At 39.3% G+C, this 15,315-nt stretch overlaps 1 protein-coding gene across 1 annotated transcript in view; it reads left to right on the forward strand.

Annotated features, from left to right (window-relative positions):
- The window catches only part of LOC127584160 (annexin A10-like), a 77,100-nt gene that overhangs the window by 20,446 nt on the left and 41,339 nt on the right, over window positions 1-15,315 (forward strand). The window contains exons 3-4 of the mRNA XM_052040744.1: window positions 1,211-1,292; window positions 13,802-13,896. Of these exons, the coding sequence (XP_051896704.1) occupies window positions 1,211-1,292; window positions 13,802-13,896 (177 nt within the window). The remainder of the gene's footprint in view (window positions 1-1,210; window positions 1,293-13,801; window positions 13,897-15,315) is intronic.

Genomic DNA, 15,315 nt, shown 5'->3' on the forward strand with positions numbered 1-15,315 from the left:
GCATCTTAGCAACAAAAAAAACTGCAGGATGTTCAAGTCACCAACTAAAACTCAGGACACAAGCATGAAGATAATAAAATGCTGGGCAAAAGTCTCTTTAACAATACTAGCAATGCAGTAATGCAGCTGGAATTTCAATATGGAGACACAAGAGATTCCAGACCACACTCAATGCTTCAGGAACAACTTCTTCCCCTACGTCATCAGATTTCTGAACAGTCTGTGAACCCTGGGCACTACCTCGTTATTCCTCTTTTGCACTATTTATTTATTTTTGTAACTTACTGTAATTCTTGTGTCTTGCACAGTACTGCTGTTGCAAAACAACAAATTTCACGACATGTGTCAATGATAATAAACCTGACTCTGAGATGCTGGATCTGGAACAAAAAACAAACTACTGGAGGATCTCAAGTAGCATCTGTGGAAGCAGAGGGATAATCAACATTTCAGGTTGAGACCCAGCATCAGGACTCAGACAAAGGGATACTTGATGTTTCAGGTCAAAAGCTTGCATCAGAACCTGATGCAGGATCTTGACCCCAAAAGTCAACTATCCCCTTACCTCCACAGATGCTGTCTGATCTGCTGTGTTCCTCCAGCAGTTTGTTTATTGCTCTGGAATTTCGACATGTTCTGGTTATTGCAAAGTTGAGTACATCATTCAGAGGAATTCACTCCGTCCTATCCCTATTAGTTATAAGCCTTTCTGTCTATGGATATATTATTACTTTGGTAAGTTGATATTTATATGCATGATTTAGAGTCTCAAGGGACAGAAATATATCGTGCATGCTCTTTGTGGTCCTTTCTTACATAATTTTTAAGCATTAATAGAGGATAAATTTCAGATATATTTTCAGCAATATGGTCTCTACCAACCAGTCATTTTTTGAGAAAATGGTAACATACTCACAAATAAATAATTTATAACTATAATAATGTTTAAGAATTTAAAATAATACACATGAAAATATGGAAAGTACAAAAATATTGGAAACCAGTTTAAAATAGCACTATTTTTAAAATAATGAATTTCATAAAATATATTCCATTCAGCTATTAAATGTTTGCCTTATTTTAGCACAATAAGCTAAAAATTATAGATTAGTTTTTGGTTTAACAGAGAAGACCTAAAACAATGATCTACTTTGTACTGTATAGCCTCCCATACTTATGCACCTGAAATCATGCACTTTTATTTCCACAGAATCAAGGGACAATTTTTCCATCAAATGACTTTAATCCTGGTCAAGATGCAGAAACGTTGGTCTCAGCACTGCAAGGAATGGGTATGTATAACCTAATAAATGCATTGATATGAAAATACCTTTAAAGAAACAGGCCAGACATTGTCAACTTGCAACTCTATCATTCCAATAAGGGATTTAAGACCAATCATTAATTTAAAAGACTTTTAAGCAGAATCAAATTAAAAGAAAGCCAAGAATAATTTTGGTAATAAGCATTTTGTGCCCATTTTAGTCATTATACAGGTTTTTCTTTATACAAGTGTACATCTTACAAATTGTGGGAACAATCTGACAGACACACTTTTAATAGAATTTTCAATTATGTCATCCCTGAAACATTTGTCATGTCATAATGCATAACACTTACCCAATACCTTGGCCATAAAGTTTGGCTCTGCAGCACATGTAACCATTTTAAAGCTTAACAATGGAGCAAATGCACTCATAACCTTGCACAGCTGAACACAATCCACAATAGTCATCAACTACATGTAGATTAGTTGTTGATTTACCCTGGCTGTTGATATATTTGACAAGTGTTTGGTGCTTTCTGGAGTTCTTTAACATTACTGCCCACAAAACCTGGTCATGTAGCACCTGTTTTCTTGTTACAGGTTCTGAATTGGACATGAGCATCTATACAATCATAGTACCGTTCGGCTGGCCAACATATTGGGAAATCAGTTTGTGTATGTGATGCTAGTCTCTTCCAGAAGAATGTTGAGTGGGCAAATTACAATGTCAATCAGCATACAATACCACGGCTGCTAAATTGCTCAAAGCCTCAGCTGACCCCTATTTATTATCGTCATACAACTGAACATCTGTTCAACAGCAAAAATGACACAATGAGTCATAAACTCATACAGCACAGCAACAGACCATTTGGCCTACTTGAGTTGGCACTGAACATCAAGTACCCATTTGCACTAATCCCATTTTATTCTCCCCACATTTCCAACAAAGCCCTCCCCCTCCCCAGATTATACCATTCACCTACAACTAGGGACAATTTACAATGATCAATCAACTTGACCATTCTAAGTGTCTATAAAGCATTTGGACAGTTACATGGATTGGAAAGGTTTAGAGGAATATGTGCCAAATGCAGGCAAATGGGACTAGCTCAGTTAGGTAAATTGGCTGGCATGGATGAGTTGGGCTGAAGGGCCCACTTCTGTGCTGTATAGCTCTACGACTCCATAAACTTACCAACCTGCAAATCTTTGGGATGTGGGAGGAAAGCAGAGAACCTGAAGGAAACTCATGTGGTCGCAAGGAGAACGTGCAAACGGCACCAGAAGTCAGGATTGAACCTCAGCTGCTGGAGCTGTGAGGCAGCAGCTCTACTAACTGTGCCACAGTGCCTCATCAACCAATTTAAAGTGATTATTAATTACTGACAGATTGGCCATCCTGTTACTTTGATTGAATGACCTCACTTGAAAGTCCATGGGAATGTGCGACATGTTGAAGACTTTTTTTTCTTGACCTCAAGGGTCTGTCATAGCCAACTGCTCCAAGGCATGGATGCTATAATAGACATTTCTCTTGCAATGTAGCATGACTGGGATAATGAGCAGGTCTATGCAAGCAGGACAGGCTGCTGGCAGAGGGTGGAAGTGTTTGGAGAAGAGGGATGCCATATCCACCCACGATCTTCAACCTTCACCAATATCTAAAAAGAAACCTTCAGTTAGCAAACAAAACAACAGAGCCTGCTCTCTCCTGCAATGACCCTGCATTTTTTTTAGCAAGTTATAGTCACTTCCACAATATCTTCCACTGCCTGCTGCATCCCACAATGTACTTCTCCTTTAATCTGGCTTTAAGCAAAGTCGACTATTCTGAATTGGTGTTCACCAATCTTGGTATTTGCCCTGCCCGAGTCAATTCAACAGCATGAAAACAGGCCCTGCAGTGCAGTGAATCTGCACTGACCACCAAGCACTAATACCACACTCATCCCATTGTTTCCTCCCCACATTCCCATAAAACCCCACCTCCTTCTTCACCTTACCACTCACCTACACACTAGGGACAATTTTCAGCAGCCAGTAAACCTACCAACCCACAAGTTTTTGGGATGTAGGAAGAAACTGGAGCTCACGCAGGAGTCCACACAGACAGCAGCTGAAGTCAAGACTGATGCCGCTGGAGCTATAAGACAGCAGCTCTACTAGCTACTACACTCTACAGCCCCATGGCACTGCACCCACTGTAGGGCTGGTGCTGCCCAGACATGATCAGTTTAATGAGCAAACTTTGCGTATTTGGTTCCTCCCTTCAATGGATCAGTCATGCTTGGGTTAGTCATACATCACAACTCCTGCACCTATTTGTGGGGGGTTTTGCAATTTAAGTCTTGCTAAAGTCTACAGGGAGTGGTGTAGAAGTTGCTGAAGGTCTTTGTTCTGACTTCAAGCTTCTGAACACACTTGTTTCTCCCAGATATAAATGCATGGGCTGGCTTCTACTTTACCATGCTGCATGACTGAGAGAATGAACAGAAGTTCACAGAGAAAGAGAAGATGGTTAAAAAAAAAGAGCAGAAAGGAAGAGAAAGGTCTCTCAGAAAAAAAGCTTTATCTACCCAGCTGGTCAGAGCATATTCTGTACTTGAACATCAAAGATAGAGTTGCCTAGACATTGGATAGTGAGACACCCTTTTCTTGCTCTAAACAATTCAACTTCAACCAAAACAAGAATGAGAAAGAAAAGTCATGGACTTATTTCAAGTTGCAGCAAGTTTACAATTTTCCTCCTGGGTCCTTCATGCACACACTAATGCACAGAGGAGTCAGGACATGCAGTATTCTAGCCAGTGTCCATGCACAGTGACTAATGAACATCTGGACACCTACAAAAAATAGAAAGGCAGGATATAAAACATGTTGGTGGTCAGAAGGAACTTGGTGTGCTTGTATACAAATTACTGAAAGTTAACATTTTCCCTAGCTGAGGGTGTGAAGAACCAAGGGTGTCAGCCTTAGGATACAATGTAAAATAGTTAGGATTAAGTTTAGGAGAAATTTCTTTACTCAGAGGGTGGTAAATCTGTGGGATTCTCCATCACAGAAGGCTATGGAGACCAAGTCACTGAATATATTTAAGGAGATAAATAGATTTCTAGACACAAAAGGCATGAGGGATATGGGCAGAGATACAAAGGGTCAGCTGTGATTGTACTGAAAGGCAGAGCAGTGTCAAAGAATAAAATGGCCTATTCATGCTCCTATTTTTCTATGCTTCTATATTTTATCTGCATTGAAGCCATCATGGGAGACCAAATGCTGGCCATTGCAAATCAAGGTCTGTCCATCAACAACACGGTCAATGACTGATTCACAACCCACAAGCAAAGTTGGTATTATGCATATAATGGAACCCATGCTACCAGAATTTTACAGAGCAGACAACAGCATATTGAAATTCTATTTCTGATTCTTGAACTACTCTCTAGCAGCCCAGCTGTACCTAATATTGTGTATGTTAAGATTCAGTGTACTCTGTTGTATGCCACACAATCTCACCATCATGAGGGAATACGGAAGTATCTATAATAGGCAATATTGCTTACAAATGTTAACTATTCACCCTCTGCATTACCTTAACAGCTGTCTTTTGTGTGCCTTTGCTTGCTTCAATGTGCTTTTTTAGTTCTCCCTCAGGGTTTGCCCAATGGCTCGTGTAAGGCTGCTGATTTTCAGTGAAAGAGGCAGTGGATAGTTGCAGGATGTTCTCAAGAGACTCTGGCTCCAAAAAACCTAGTTATAGACAGTGAGAGTTAGGCTTGCAGCAATGCCACAGATTTCCATGTATGATGCTGAAGTGAACCTGTAAATATTAGGTAGTTCTTGATTGTAGGCGAGTGATTGGAAAATGTTGAATTAATCAGCTGGTGGTGCAAGTAGTGGGATATGTATTCACTACACTTGACCACTTATGCGAGTTGGTTGAACTTCTTGTGGTTACATTTCTAATGTCTTGGGATTTTGAATCCTAGATTAACCATCACAGCTGTCAAATCCCAAAGCCACCTTGCTCTTCTATAAACAGATATCTTCTTCCCTTCTTTCCACCTCCTTCAAAAACTTTTTGTGCCACTGTCTACTGTCCACTTCCTCCAAACAGGTCTCTTTGGAGGAGGTGGGGAGTGGACTGTGAGACAAAAAGTTTTAATCCCAGCTTTAGTATGACATGATCTTTCATAGTATACCATTCACTTGCCAAACTACCTGGTTTTTTTGGCCTTTATTTAAAAAGTTGTTAACTGATGCCACATTTTTAGTGTGGACTGATAAATGCTCTCACACAATTTTAGCAGTTCAGATCATTTCACTTTACATGATTATTCACCAGAGAGAGGAGATTCTCACTTATGTTCAAACCTTTATTCCAAATATTTGAAGGCAGTGATTTTGTTGGCACAAGCACCTTTAAGTCTCTGATGAGGTTCAAATACCCTGAACATTATTTCACCAGTGATTAGTAAGAGCTAACCTAGTTCTATCTTGCATTAATATAGTGGGAAAATAATGCAAGTGAAACCAGGCTTTTCAAGAACACTTAGTACACTTGATTCAGTTCATGAAGTGTCTGGTAAACAATTTAAATAGGCTTTTGATTGCAATTATGACCTGTCAATAAATTACTACTAAAGCAGATCTCTTGAAGGATCCAAGAATGCATGAGAGATCATGTTGCCTATAAACACAGTACCATAAATTATGATCTTATAAAGAGCCCATTGCACCCCAATATTGAATAAAATAGCCTTAACTTCATTACAATGCTTCATTAAGTGATGCATTTAAAAATGAAACAACTAAATTAGTTATTGGTAAGCCAACTTTAATGTGCTTTTTGTCTGTTTTCTGTTCTAATCTAAAAATATTTTGATTCAAACATTGACTGTGAACCACCCTGGAGAAGCAACTATGTTCACAAATGAGGAAACTGAAATAATTCTATCAGTTCCATCAAAGGTGTTATATCAAAATCCACAGTGCCAAATATAATTACTTCTTCTGGCTGACTCCAATAATATTCACAGCAATCACATTTTAAGAAAAAGAATGCAAAAATACTTAAGTTGCTAGAGGAAAGATGTTGGTGTCAGAGTCAAATATAGATGCTTTGCAACAACTTTTAATTACAGACCTAATGACAGAATTATTTCAATTGCACTTATTGTTCATGACCTTGTTTGACCCCCAGCTGGGCATGATCTTGATTGGCCCCAGTAGCATCTCATACATCTTCTGCCTACATCTACACTGAACAGTAGACAAGGAGTTCCTTAAAATCAGCTCCACCACTGGAAAGAAATGCATAGATAGGCCACATTATCCCTAGAGATTGTTCCACCATTCAATAAGGTCATGGTTGATTCTGCACCACTTTCTTACTCCCATATCCAAAACTTTTACAATATCAGGCTTGAATGTCCACAGTAACTCTGCATTTAAGACAGAGAATTCCAAATATTTTCAGTCCTATGAGATAACAAATTTCTTTTAATGCTGGTCCAAAATGGCTTATGTCTGAAACTTATCTAGATTTTCTAGCCTGAAATAGTGACTCAGCATCCACCTCGTCAATCCTCTTCAGAATCCTGTATGTCTCAATAAGATCACCTTTCCTTCTTCTAGATGCTCATTCTCTTAAATTTGGGTGGCCATAGACTAATCCTACGCAAGAGTTTGGCTAACTCAACCCAATTTAAACAAGATTTAGGTCTTATTGTTCTGCGACAGGAGGAGCAGAGCTGCTGTGGTAAATAAGGTTTAAATCAGCCCTTAAACTTTGAAATTATGCTCATCTAATTTAGCTCTTTTCACACTACATTTCACATTCATTGCTTGTTTTTTAGTTTGAATTTTAGTGAACTTGGGGATATGGGAAGGGCTGTTCATAGAATTGTAGATAATCTTGAACCACAATAAGAAGAAATCGCAAGGCAATTTTATTACATAAGCCATCCATCAGGAAATGGAGATGGTGGGGTGTAAGGCTGGATTTACATCTTTGGTCAATTTTATTGTTTACTGAAGTCAATGCAAAGCAATATCGGGTGGTGTCATAGGGTCATATACAGCTCTTCAGCCCAAGTTGTCCATGCCAATAAAGACTTCTATCCAATCTAGTCCCATTTCCCTGTGTTTGACCCATATCCCTCTTTTCTATCTATGCGTAAATGTCTTTTAAAGACTTTAATTGTACCCACCTCTACGGCTTCCTCTGGCAGCTCGTTCCATATACCCACCATCCTCTGTGTGAAAAAGTTTCCCATCAGGCCCCTTTTAAATCTTTCCCCTCACACCTTAAATCTATGTTCTCTAGTTTTAGACTCCCCTACCCTGCTGCATTAAACAGGCAATCATATTTTCCAAACAAGAAGAGCAGAGTAAAATTAGTCCAGTTAAAAGCATTTGACAAGGTCCCTAATAGTAGGCTGATCTGGAAGATTAAGGCATATGGGATCCATAGTCACTTGGTAGATTAGATGCAAAATTGGCTTGGCCATAGAAGACACAGGGTGGGGGTGGAGAAGTGTTATTCTGATTGAAGGTCTGGGATCAGTGGTGTTCTGCAATGTGATCAGTGCTGGGATCTCTGTTGTTTTTGGATGAAAATGTAGGTGGGTTGATTAGTTAGTTTCCAGATGATATGATAATTGATAGGATTGTGGACCTTGAAGAAGGTTTTCAAAGGATATAGATCAGTTGGAAATATGGGTGGAGAAATGGCAGATGGAGTTTAATCCAGGTAAGTGCGAAGCGTTGCACTTTACAAGGTCAAAGGTAAAAATAAAGTATGCAATAAATGGCATTACATTAATGTACAGGGATCTTGTGGTGCAATGTGGCAACACAAGTGGAGATAAGATGGTAAAAAAGGCATATTGCATGCTTGCCTTCATCATTCAGGATGTTGAATATAAAGGTAGGGAAGTCGTGTTGCAGCTGTATAAAACTTTGGTTAGGCCACATTTGGAGCATTGTGTGTAGTTCTAGTCGCCACATTACAGGAAGAATGTGGAGGCTTTGGAGATGGTGCAGAAGAGGTGTACCAGGATATTGCTTGGATGAGAGGGTACTAGCTATAAGGAGAGATTGGACAAACTTTTATTGTTTTCTCTGGAACATTAAAGGCTGAGGGGAGACCTGATAAAAGTATATAAAATTATGAGAAGCATAGATAGAGTGGATATTTTCCTGGGGTGGAAATGTCAAATTCCAGAGGGCATAGCTTTAAGGTGAGATGTGGGAGGCAAGTTTTTTTTTACAGAGAGAGAGGTAGGTGCCTGGAATGCACTACCAGGGGAAGTGATGGAGCAGATATAATAACATTTGAGGCATTTGATCAGGCACGTGAACAGGCAGGGAATGGAGGGATATGGATCATGTGCAGGCTGATGGGATTAGTTTAATTTGGCATCATGGTCAGCATAGCCACGTAATTATAATTTACATTTTGCCTTTCAGTATTTATGATTGCACTTATCCAGTATGCATTATCAAAAAGTTTGGACACAGGAGAATCAAATTAGCAGTTATGACCTCTGAATAACCTATTTTAAGCCAACAGAAATGTAACAGAAAACAAGAGAAAATAAGGAGGAAATTGCTTTACCCCGTTTATATCCATTGCTTCCACTTTAATACCTCTCTTGAAGGGGTTAACTCTTGGCTGGGTAGTTTCCAAATAGCCAGACATTCTTTGGCCGACATTCAGTAGTTAGGACACAGGACGTGATATTGACACTGTGGCAAAGACTAATGCCCACTGAGAATAGTTTACCATGGTACTCTGTCAAACCTAGAGGCTTGCCCACAATGTCGGTCAGTGCTATGTTTCTCAACAACAGTGTGGGAGTTTATTATCTTATTTAAGATTCCAATTGTTTAACACTTTTTCACTTTTGCCCTCCCTCAGTGTTGCTGAGCCTAATACCACACTTGACTGGACAGAATGACTGAAACAAACCTGTGCCAGCAATGAGATTATAAATATTTTATTTAAAATGTGAATAACTTCATGACAGTAATATCCTTCTATTTGAAATAGACTAAGTTAATTAGCCAGATTCCTACGCTGGGTTCTTGTAGTTATTATGTTGATTGCACGATGAGGAAATTGCTTTTAGCTTAGTACACATTAGTTATATAATCATTACATTGTTTGTGAACTTGCAATTATGACCATAATTCACTTTATGAGAGTACATGTTTAATAGGAAGAGGTACTTAATATTCCCTCAGAATGTCCAGCTTTCAAAGGTAAGTGTGGTACAGCATTATAAATGATCTATGTTGAATACAATTATATTTAGAACTACTTCAGACATTTAGGCTATGATGTTTACAAAGGTGGGGGGAGTGGGGGGGATATTTAGTCAAAATACGCCAGGAATATTGTGTGCTGTTTTAGTCTTCTTGCCCAAGAAAGGATAAATTTGCCATAAAACAAGTGCAGCAGAGGTACACCAGATTGATTCCTGGAAGGGCAGGACTGTTATGTGAGGAGAGACTGAGTGAACCTGGGTATATGTTAGAGTTTAGAAGAATGAGAGAGGATTTCCTTGAAGCATACAAAATTTTGATGTGTTTGACAGGCTAGATGTTTCCCCTGGCTTGGGATCCAGAACCTGGGGTCATAGATAGGGGTAAGACATTCAGGACTGAGATAAGGAGAAATTTCTTAACTCAGAGGATTGTGAACCTATTCTACCACAGAGGGTGCTGGAAGCCAAATCACTGACTATATTTAAGAAGGTAATATATTTCTAGGCACAAAATACATGTAAGGATTTGGGAGCATAGAACTGAGACTGAGGTCTATCGAACAGCAGGGCAAACTTAAAGGACAGAATGACCTACTCCTTCTCCTACTGTTCTATGTTTCTATGAAAGCAACCTAAGATCTTAACAAAGCCAACAATGTGTAAGTCTTAGTGGCGAGATCTCAATGATATTTTTAAAGTCCTTTTTTTTCCTGGTAACCAGTCAACTTGTCACTTGACCCAGAGTATTGAGGTTGGCAATGAAGTCTGGGGGAAATCCAAGCAAACACGTAGTGGAGAACAATTTCCATAGATCTTCACAGGGTTATGAGGAACCTGCCCACACTTCAGCGAAAGTTGAGAAGAAAAGGCCACTGACACACCATCAGCAGCTTGTGATGTGGACTTGCCATTCAAATAGTGGTGTATTTTTTCCCTGGATCCAATTTAAAAGATATATAGGGCTTCCACAAATGGTAGTCTTTATAAATGTATCCTATGATGAAGCTCCTACATTTCTTCTCTTACCTCCATCAATATTTTTTCCAGGATATAATTAGAACAGAAGGCTAGTAACTGAGAACAGGGAAAGCTACACTTAGTCACTCAAGGTTTTCTGCTCCAGTGTACAACCCAGACAGAGACCATTGCCGAAAAGATGCTAGTGTGAACATTAAGTAAGGAGAAGTTTGTTCATGGCTGTTCATATTACTCATATTTCCTTACAACATATAAGGAGGCCATTCAATCCACAAAGTCTATGCTGCCTCCCAGAGCAATCCTATTCCTGTACTTGCCTCCTTGATTCTCCCAACTCTTACATATACATGGCATAATTTAAGTAGCCAATTAACCTAACTTAACAATGTGCCTAACAAACAGCATGCCTTGGGGGTGTGGAAGGAAAACCACTGCACCCAGGGAGAACATGTAGACTCCACAAAGGCAACACCAGAGTTTAGAATCAAGACCCAGTCACTGGCACTGCAAGTAGTTGCTGCGCTGATCCCAGTGGTTGATCAGGTTGGATGAAAGAGTTCGCCAGACAATAGTGGAGTGGTTTATTTACATGCTGGCATGCAGCATGATGGGAACTCGCACATTGCTTGCCTGTCCCATGCAGTCATAAAAACTGGCACCTGCCTACTATCAAGGGAGAGTGAACCAAACTCTCCGTCCTGAACCTCAGCTACCTTGTAGAACCTGCACTCATCTTCCTTGCCTGTACCCCACTCACACCCATTAGTACCCAGACTCATCAATTTTGGGGAAAGTACACCTGGAGATATTATAGGTCATGTTAATCTATCGAAATCCCAAAATTGTGACTGAAACTACAGCAGTGTCTTTCAGGTACAGTGGGATTATTTCTTCAGAGGAAGGCAGTGAAAAGATAGTAGTGCAAAAAATCAATGCGAGGCAATTGGGAAGTGGAATCTCCAGATCCAGTTATTGGGGAAGTTATAAAATCATCTGCAGTCTGGCTGGGATTATGGTACCTCCATACATAACCATGGAGCATAGTCATTTATCTGAAGAATGAGGCAAATGACTAGCACCTGTGAAGCCAAATGTTAATATGAGTCAGTGCCTTAGGCAGGGCAGAAACTAAAAACTTAAAGACACCAAAAAATTGACATTATCAGATAGTCACATAATGATGACTTGTACTGCCCCTTGTTCAAAATGTTCTGCTCCTTTTTCAAAATATTTAAATTGAGTGTAATATTTAGCTGGTAACTTATTAGTCAGGGAACTGATCTTCTTTAGTTGATATAAATTACCATAAGGTGCTGTTCATATGTGTGTTTTTGGAGAGGATATTCTTCCTATTCAGTTTAGTCTATAGTTTTCTCCCTTTTCCTCCTGTTCTACTCCTGATAAAGTAGCAACAATCTACAGAACTTGGATTAGCGGCAATGACCTTCTTTCCGTCCTAACGTTGTAAGTGGGGATGTTCACTGCTGATTTCAAAATATTCAATTCTGTTCATAACTCCCCAACAAATGAAGCAATCCATACCTGCATGCAGCAAAACCTAGACACCGTTCAGTCATGGGCCAATAAGTGTCATTTGTGACACAGATGTGCCAAGCGATGAACATATTCAATCTGAATTCAAACAAATTCAAGCGATCGCCCTATCCTTGACATTCATTGCCATCACTGAGTTCCCCACTATCAACATTTTGGGAGTCAGCATTAGCCAGCAACTCAACTAGACCAGCACTTCAATATTGTGCCGACAAGAGCAGGTCAGATTTCAGGTATCCTGTGCTGAATGATTCACCTCCTCACCCTGCAAAACCTTTCCTTCATCTGCAATGTACAAATCAAGAGTTTCATAGAACACATTCCACTTGTGTACAGCTCCAATAATCTCCAAAAGCTCAAAACCAAGATGAGGTAGCCTGTTTGATTGACAGCCCATCAACCACCCAAAGCATTCATTCTTTACACCTGCAGAACTCAATGGCTGCAGTCTATATATCTACCAAATAAACTGCAGTTGCTCACCAAGGCTACTCTGAGAGCTGCTCCCAAATCCACAATCTCTACCACCAGAAAGGAAAAGGTCAACAGGTGCATAGGAACACCACCACTTGCAGGTTCTACTCCAAACTCTACACCATCCTGACCTGGAAATATATAGCTGTTCCTTCATCATCATTTAATTCCTGCAACTCTACCTGATGGCATTGTGGGAGTACAATCAGGACTGCTGCAATTCAAGATGCTGGCTCAGAATCACATTCTTAAGTTGAATAGGCGATAAACAATGGCCTTCCAACAATGCCTGCATGCTGATAAATGAATTAACAGAAAACCTATGCAGGATCAGCCAAATGGACACTTTCTACATGTTAGTCAGGAAACACCCCTGTGGCTGACAGAGATTAGTTTGATCATGGAAGGCATCACAATCCAATCAGACTGCAGCACTAGCAAACATTTAACAAGAGGCATTGGATATTAAATTGGAACAAAGTCACTAACTATGTATTTTGTTTTAGCTTTCTCTTTCCCAACAGTAACTGCCTGAAGGTCAGTTGGCAGAATGCAAACTGAGTACAGATCAAATCTGGAAACTTTCAGATCTTTGGAAATGGATACAATAACACAGTTTTAACATACTCATCTATGCCGTGACAGAATATGCATAGACCACACTTTTTAAAAAGCACCTTAAATAAAATTATTTCCTCTGTGTATTGAATCTAGATTCTCTGTGTATAATGAAATCAAAGGAAATAACTTTGACAATGGACTATGGTTTAAAATGGGCAACATCAACTCTGCCACCATTTATGCTACTGGCAAAGTCAAGAAAGTACTCCACTTTTTTTGTTGCCACATTTTAAACCAGATCAGTTCTATATTCCTCATTCATAATGCCATTGTTCTCTTCCATCAGGCCATTTTTTAAAAATTTGTTCTTTTTTTTATTTCCCCTTATTTATCCAATTGATATTCAACTTTATTTCAAAGGACTTCATGAACTCATACATTTGTGGCAGATAAATTCACACTGATTAACTTTAGTGTACTTCTGTCTTTCTATATTCCCCTTTAATTATTTTAATTTGAGTCTGATCATTATTGTCATACAAACCAGTGGACATTTCATCCTAGCAGGAATGAAGTCTAGTGTTTGCTGAAAGGATTAGTAGATTGATTCATTTTTGGCTATCTTTTATAAATGCAAACAATACAATAGTCATAACAAACATTTTTATTCTTTGGTTCTCTTTCCATTTAGAGTGCAACAAAGATGACCTTATTGATGTGTTGACCCAGTGCTCAAATGCACAAAGGCTGATTATTGGTCAGACCTACAATGCTATGTATGGAAAGGTATGAGATCTGATAATTTTGCACTATTTTAAGTATGTTTTACATGTTCCTAATTCAATTGGCAATGAGCTCATGTTCTCGGGTTGTGTTACAGAAGGATACCACATTCATCTTATAACCTTTTGTGTCATGGCAGAAATGTAACAGGGTAGAGAAATTCTGAGGTTTACCTAATTTTCTTTTTAATATTAAGTTTCTGAGTCTTCTCACTGGCTACTCAAAACCAGACTGAAATGCAAAAGAGAAGGAGGGAAGGGATCGACTGGAGTAATGGGTGATCAGGGAGCCTTCAAAAAGTACCAACTGATCTTCACCAAGAGTTGTTCTTTTCCCACTTTTCGCCAACAGTTCCTGAATAGGAGGTAGTGCTTTAGGCAAGTTGAGATTCTATCTCAAGCAATCCAAGCAGTTCTCTGAGGAAACACATGAGCTGGAAATTGGCACTTTATAACCTTAGACTAACTCAGGACCTATTTGAGCCATGTTCCTACTGATTTCAAGAAGTGTGCTGAAGGCATAAATTTTCAGTCTTTTGAGCTTTTACTTTCAGAGATATTGTCCTTGGAACCTTCTATTGCAAAATCAGTAACAGAAGTAAAACATATGGATTTAACCATATTTCAACATTTTAAAAATACATTTGGATTTAACCATATTTCAACAATGGAAATCATCATCTTCACTATAAAATGAACAGGTAATTGAACAGGTCAATGAATAGAAGGAGGAATTGTGAAAAAGTACCTGAAAATAGAACTTCAAATGAACAGATAAATATTTCCCCTTACTATCATATGGAGCCTTATCAGAGCCTCAAAACACTCAGCAACCAATGATTACCTTTTCAGCTTTGGTACTGGTGTCCTGTGGACAAGGACTGCAGCCACTTTCAACACAGCAAAGTCCTGTGAATATCAAATAGACAAAGGACCAAATCATCTTTTCTATTTACTAGCCAGCAATGCCCACATTTATTTACAGCATGTGGGCATTGTTGGCAAGGTCAGCATTTATTGCCTATCCCTATTTGCTCTTGAGAATTGAGCTGCCTTCCCTGATCCACTGCAGAGCTTCTGGCAAAGGTGCTCCAGGTACTAGGTCCACAGATGATGAAGCAACAATGATATACTTTCAAGTCAGGATGGTGCGTGATTGTGGAGGGGAAGCTATGGGTACCGATGTTCCTTGCCCTTGTCTGATATAGCAGAGGTTGAGAGTATGGAGATACTGTTGAAATATGCTTGGTGAATAACGGCAGTTCACTTTGTAACTGGTTCACACTACAGCCACACTGCATCAGTGGTGGGGAGTGTCAGTAATCAGAGTGGTGTTTGAGCTGCCGATCAGTTTTTGAAAATGTGGCTTGAGGGAAAACTGTTTACCAGAACTTTAGTCAAACGGGCTTCTTTTCCTTCAATG

The sequence above is a fragment of the Pristis pectinata genome, chromosome 2 (genome assembly GCF_009764475.1).
Source record: "Pristis pectinata isolate sPriPec2 chromosome 2, sPriPec2.1.pri, whole genome shotgun sequence".
NCBI lineage: Eukaryota > Metazoa > Chordata > Chondrichthyes > Rhinopristiformes > Pristidae > Pristis > Pristis pectinata.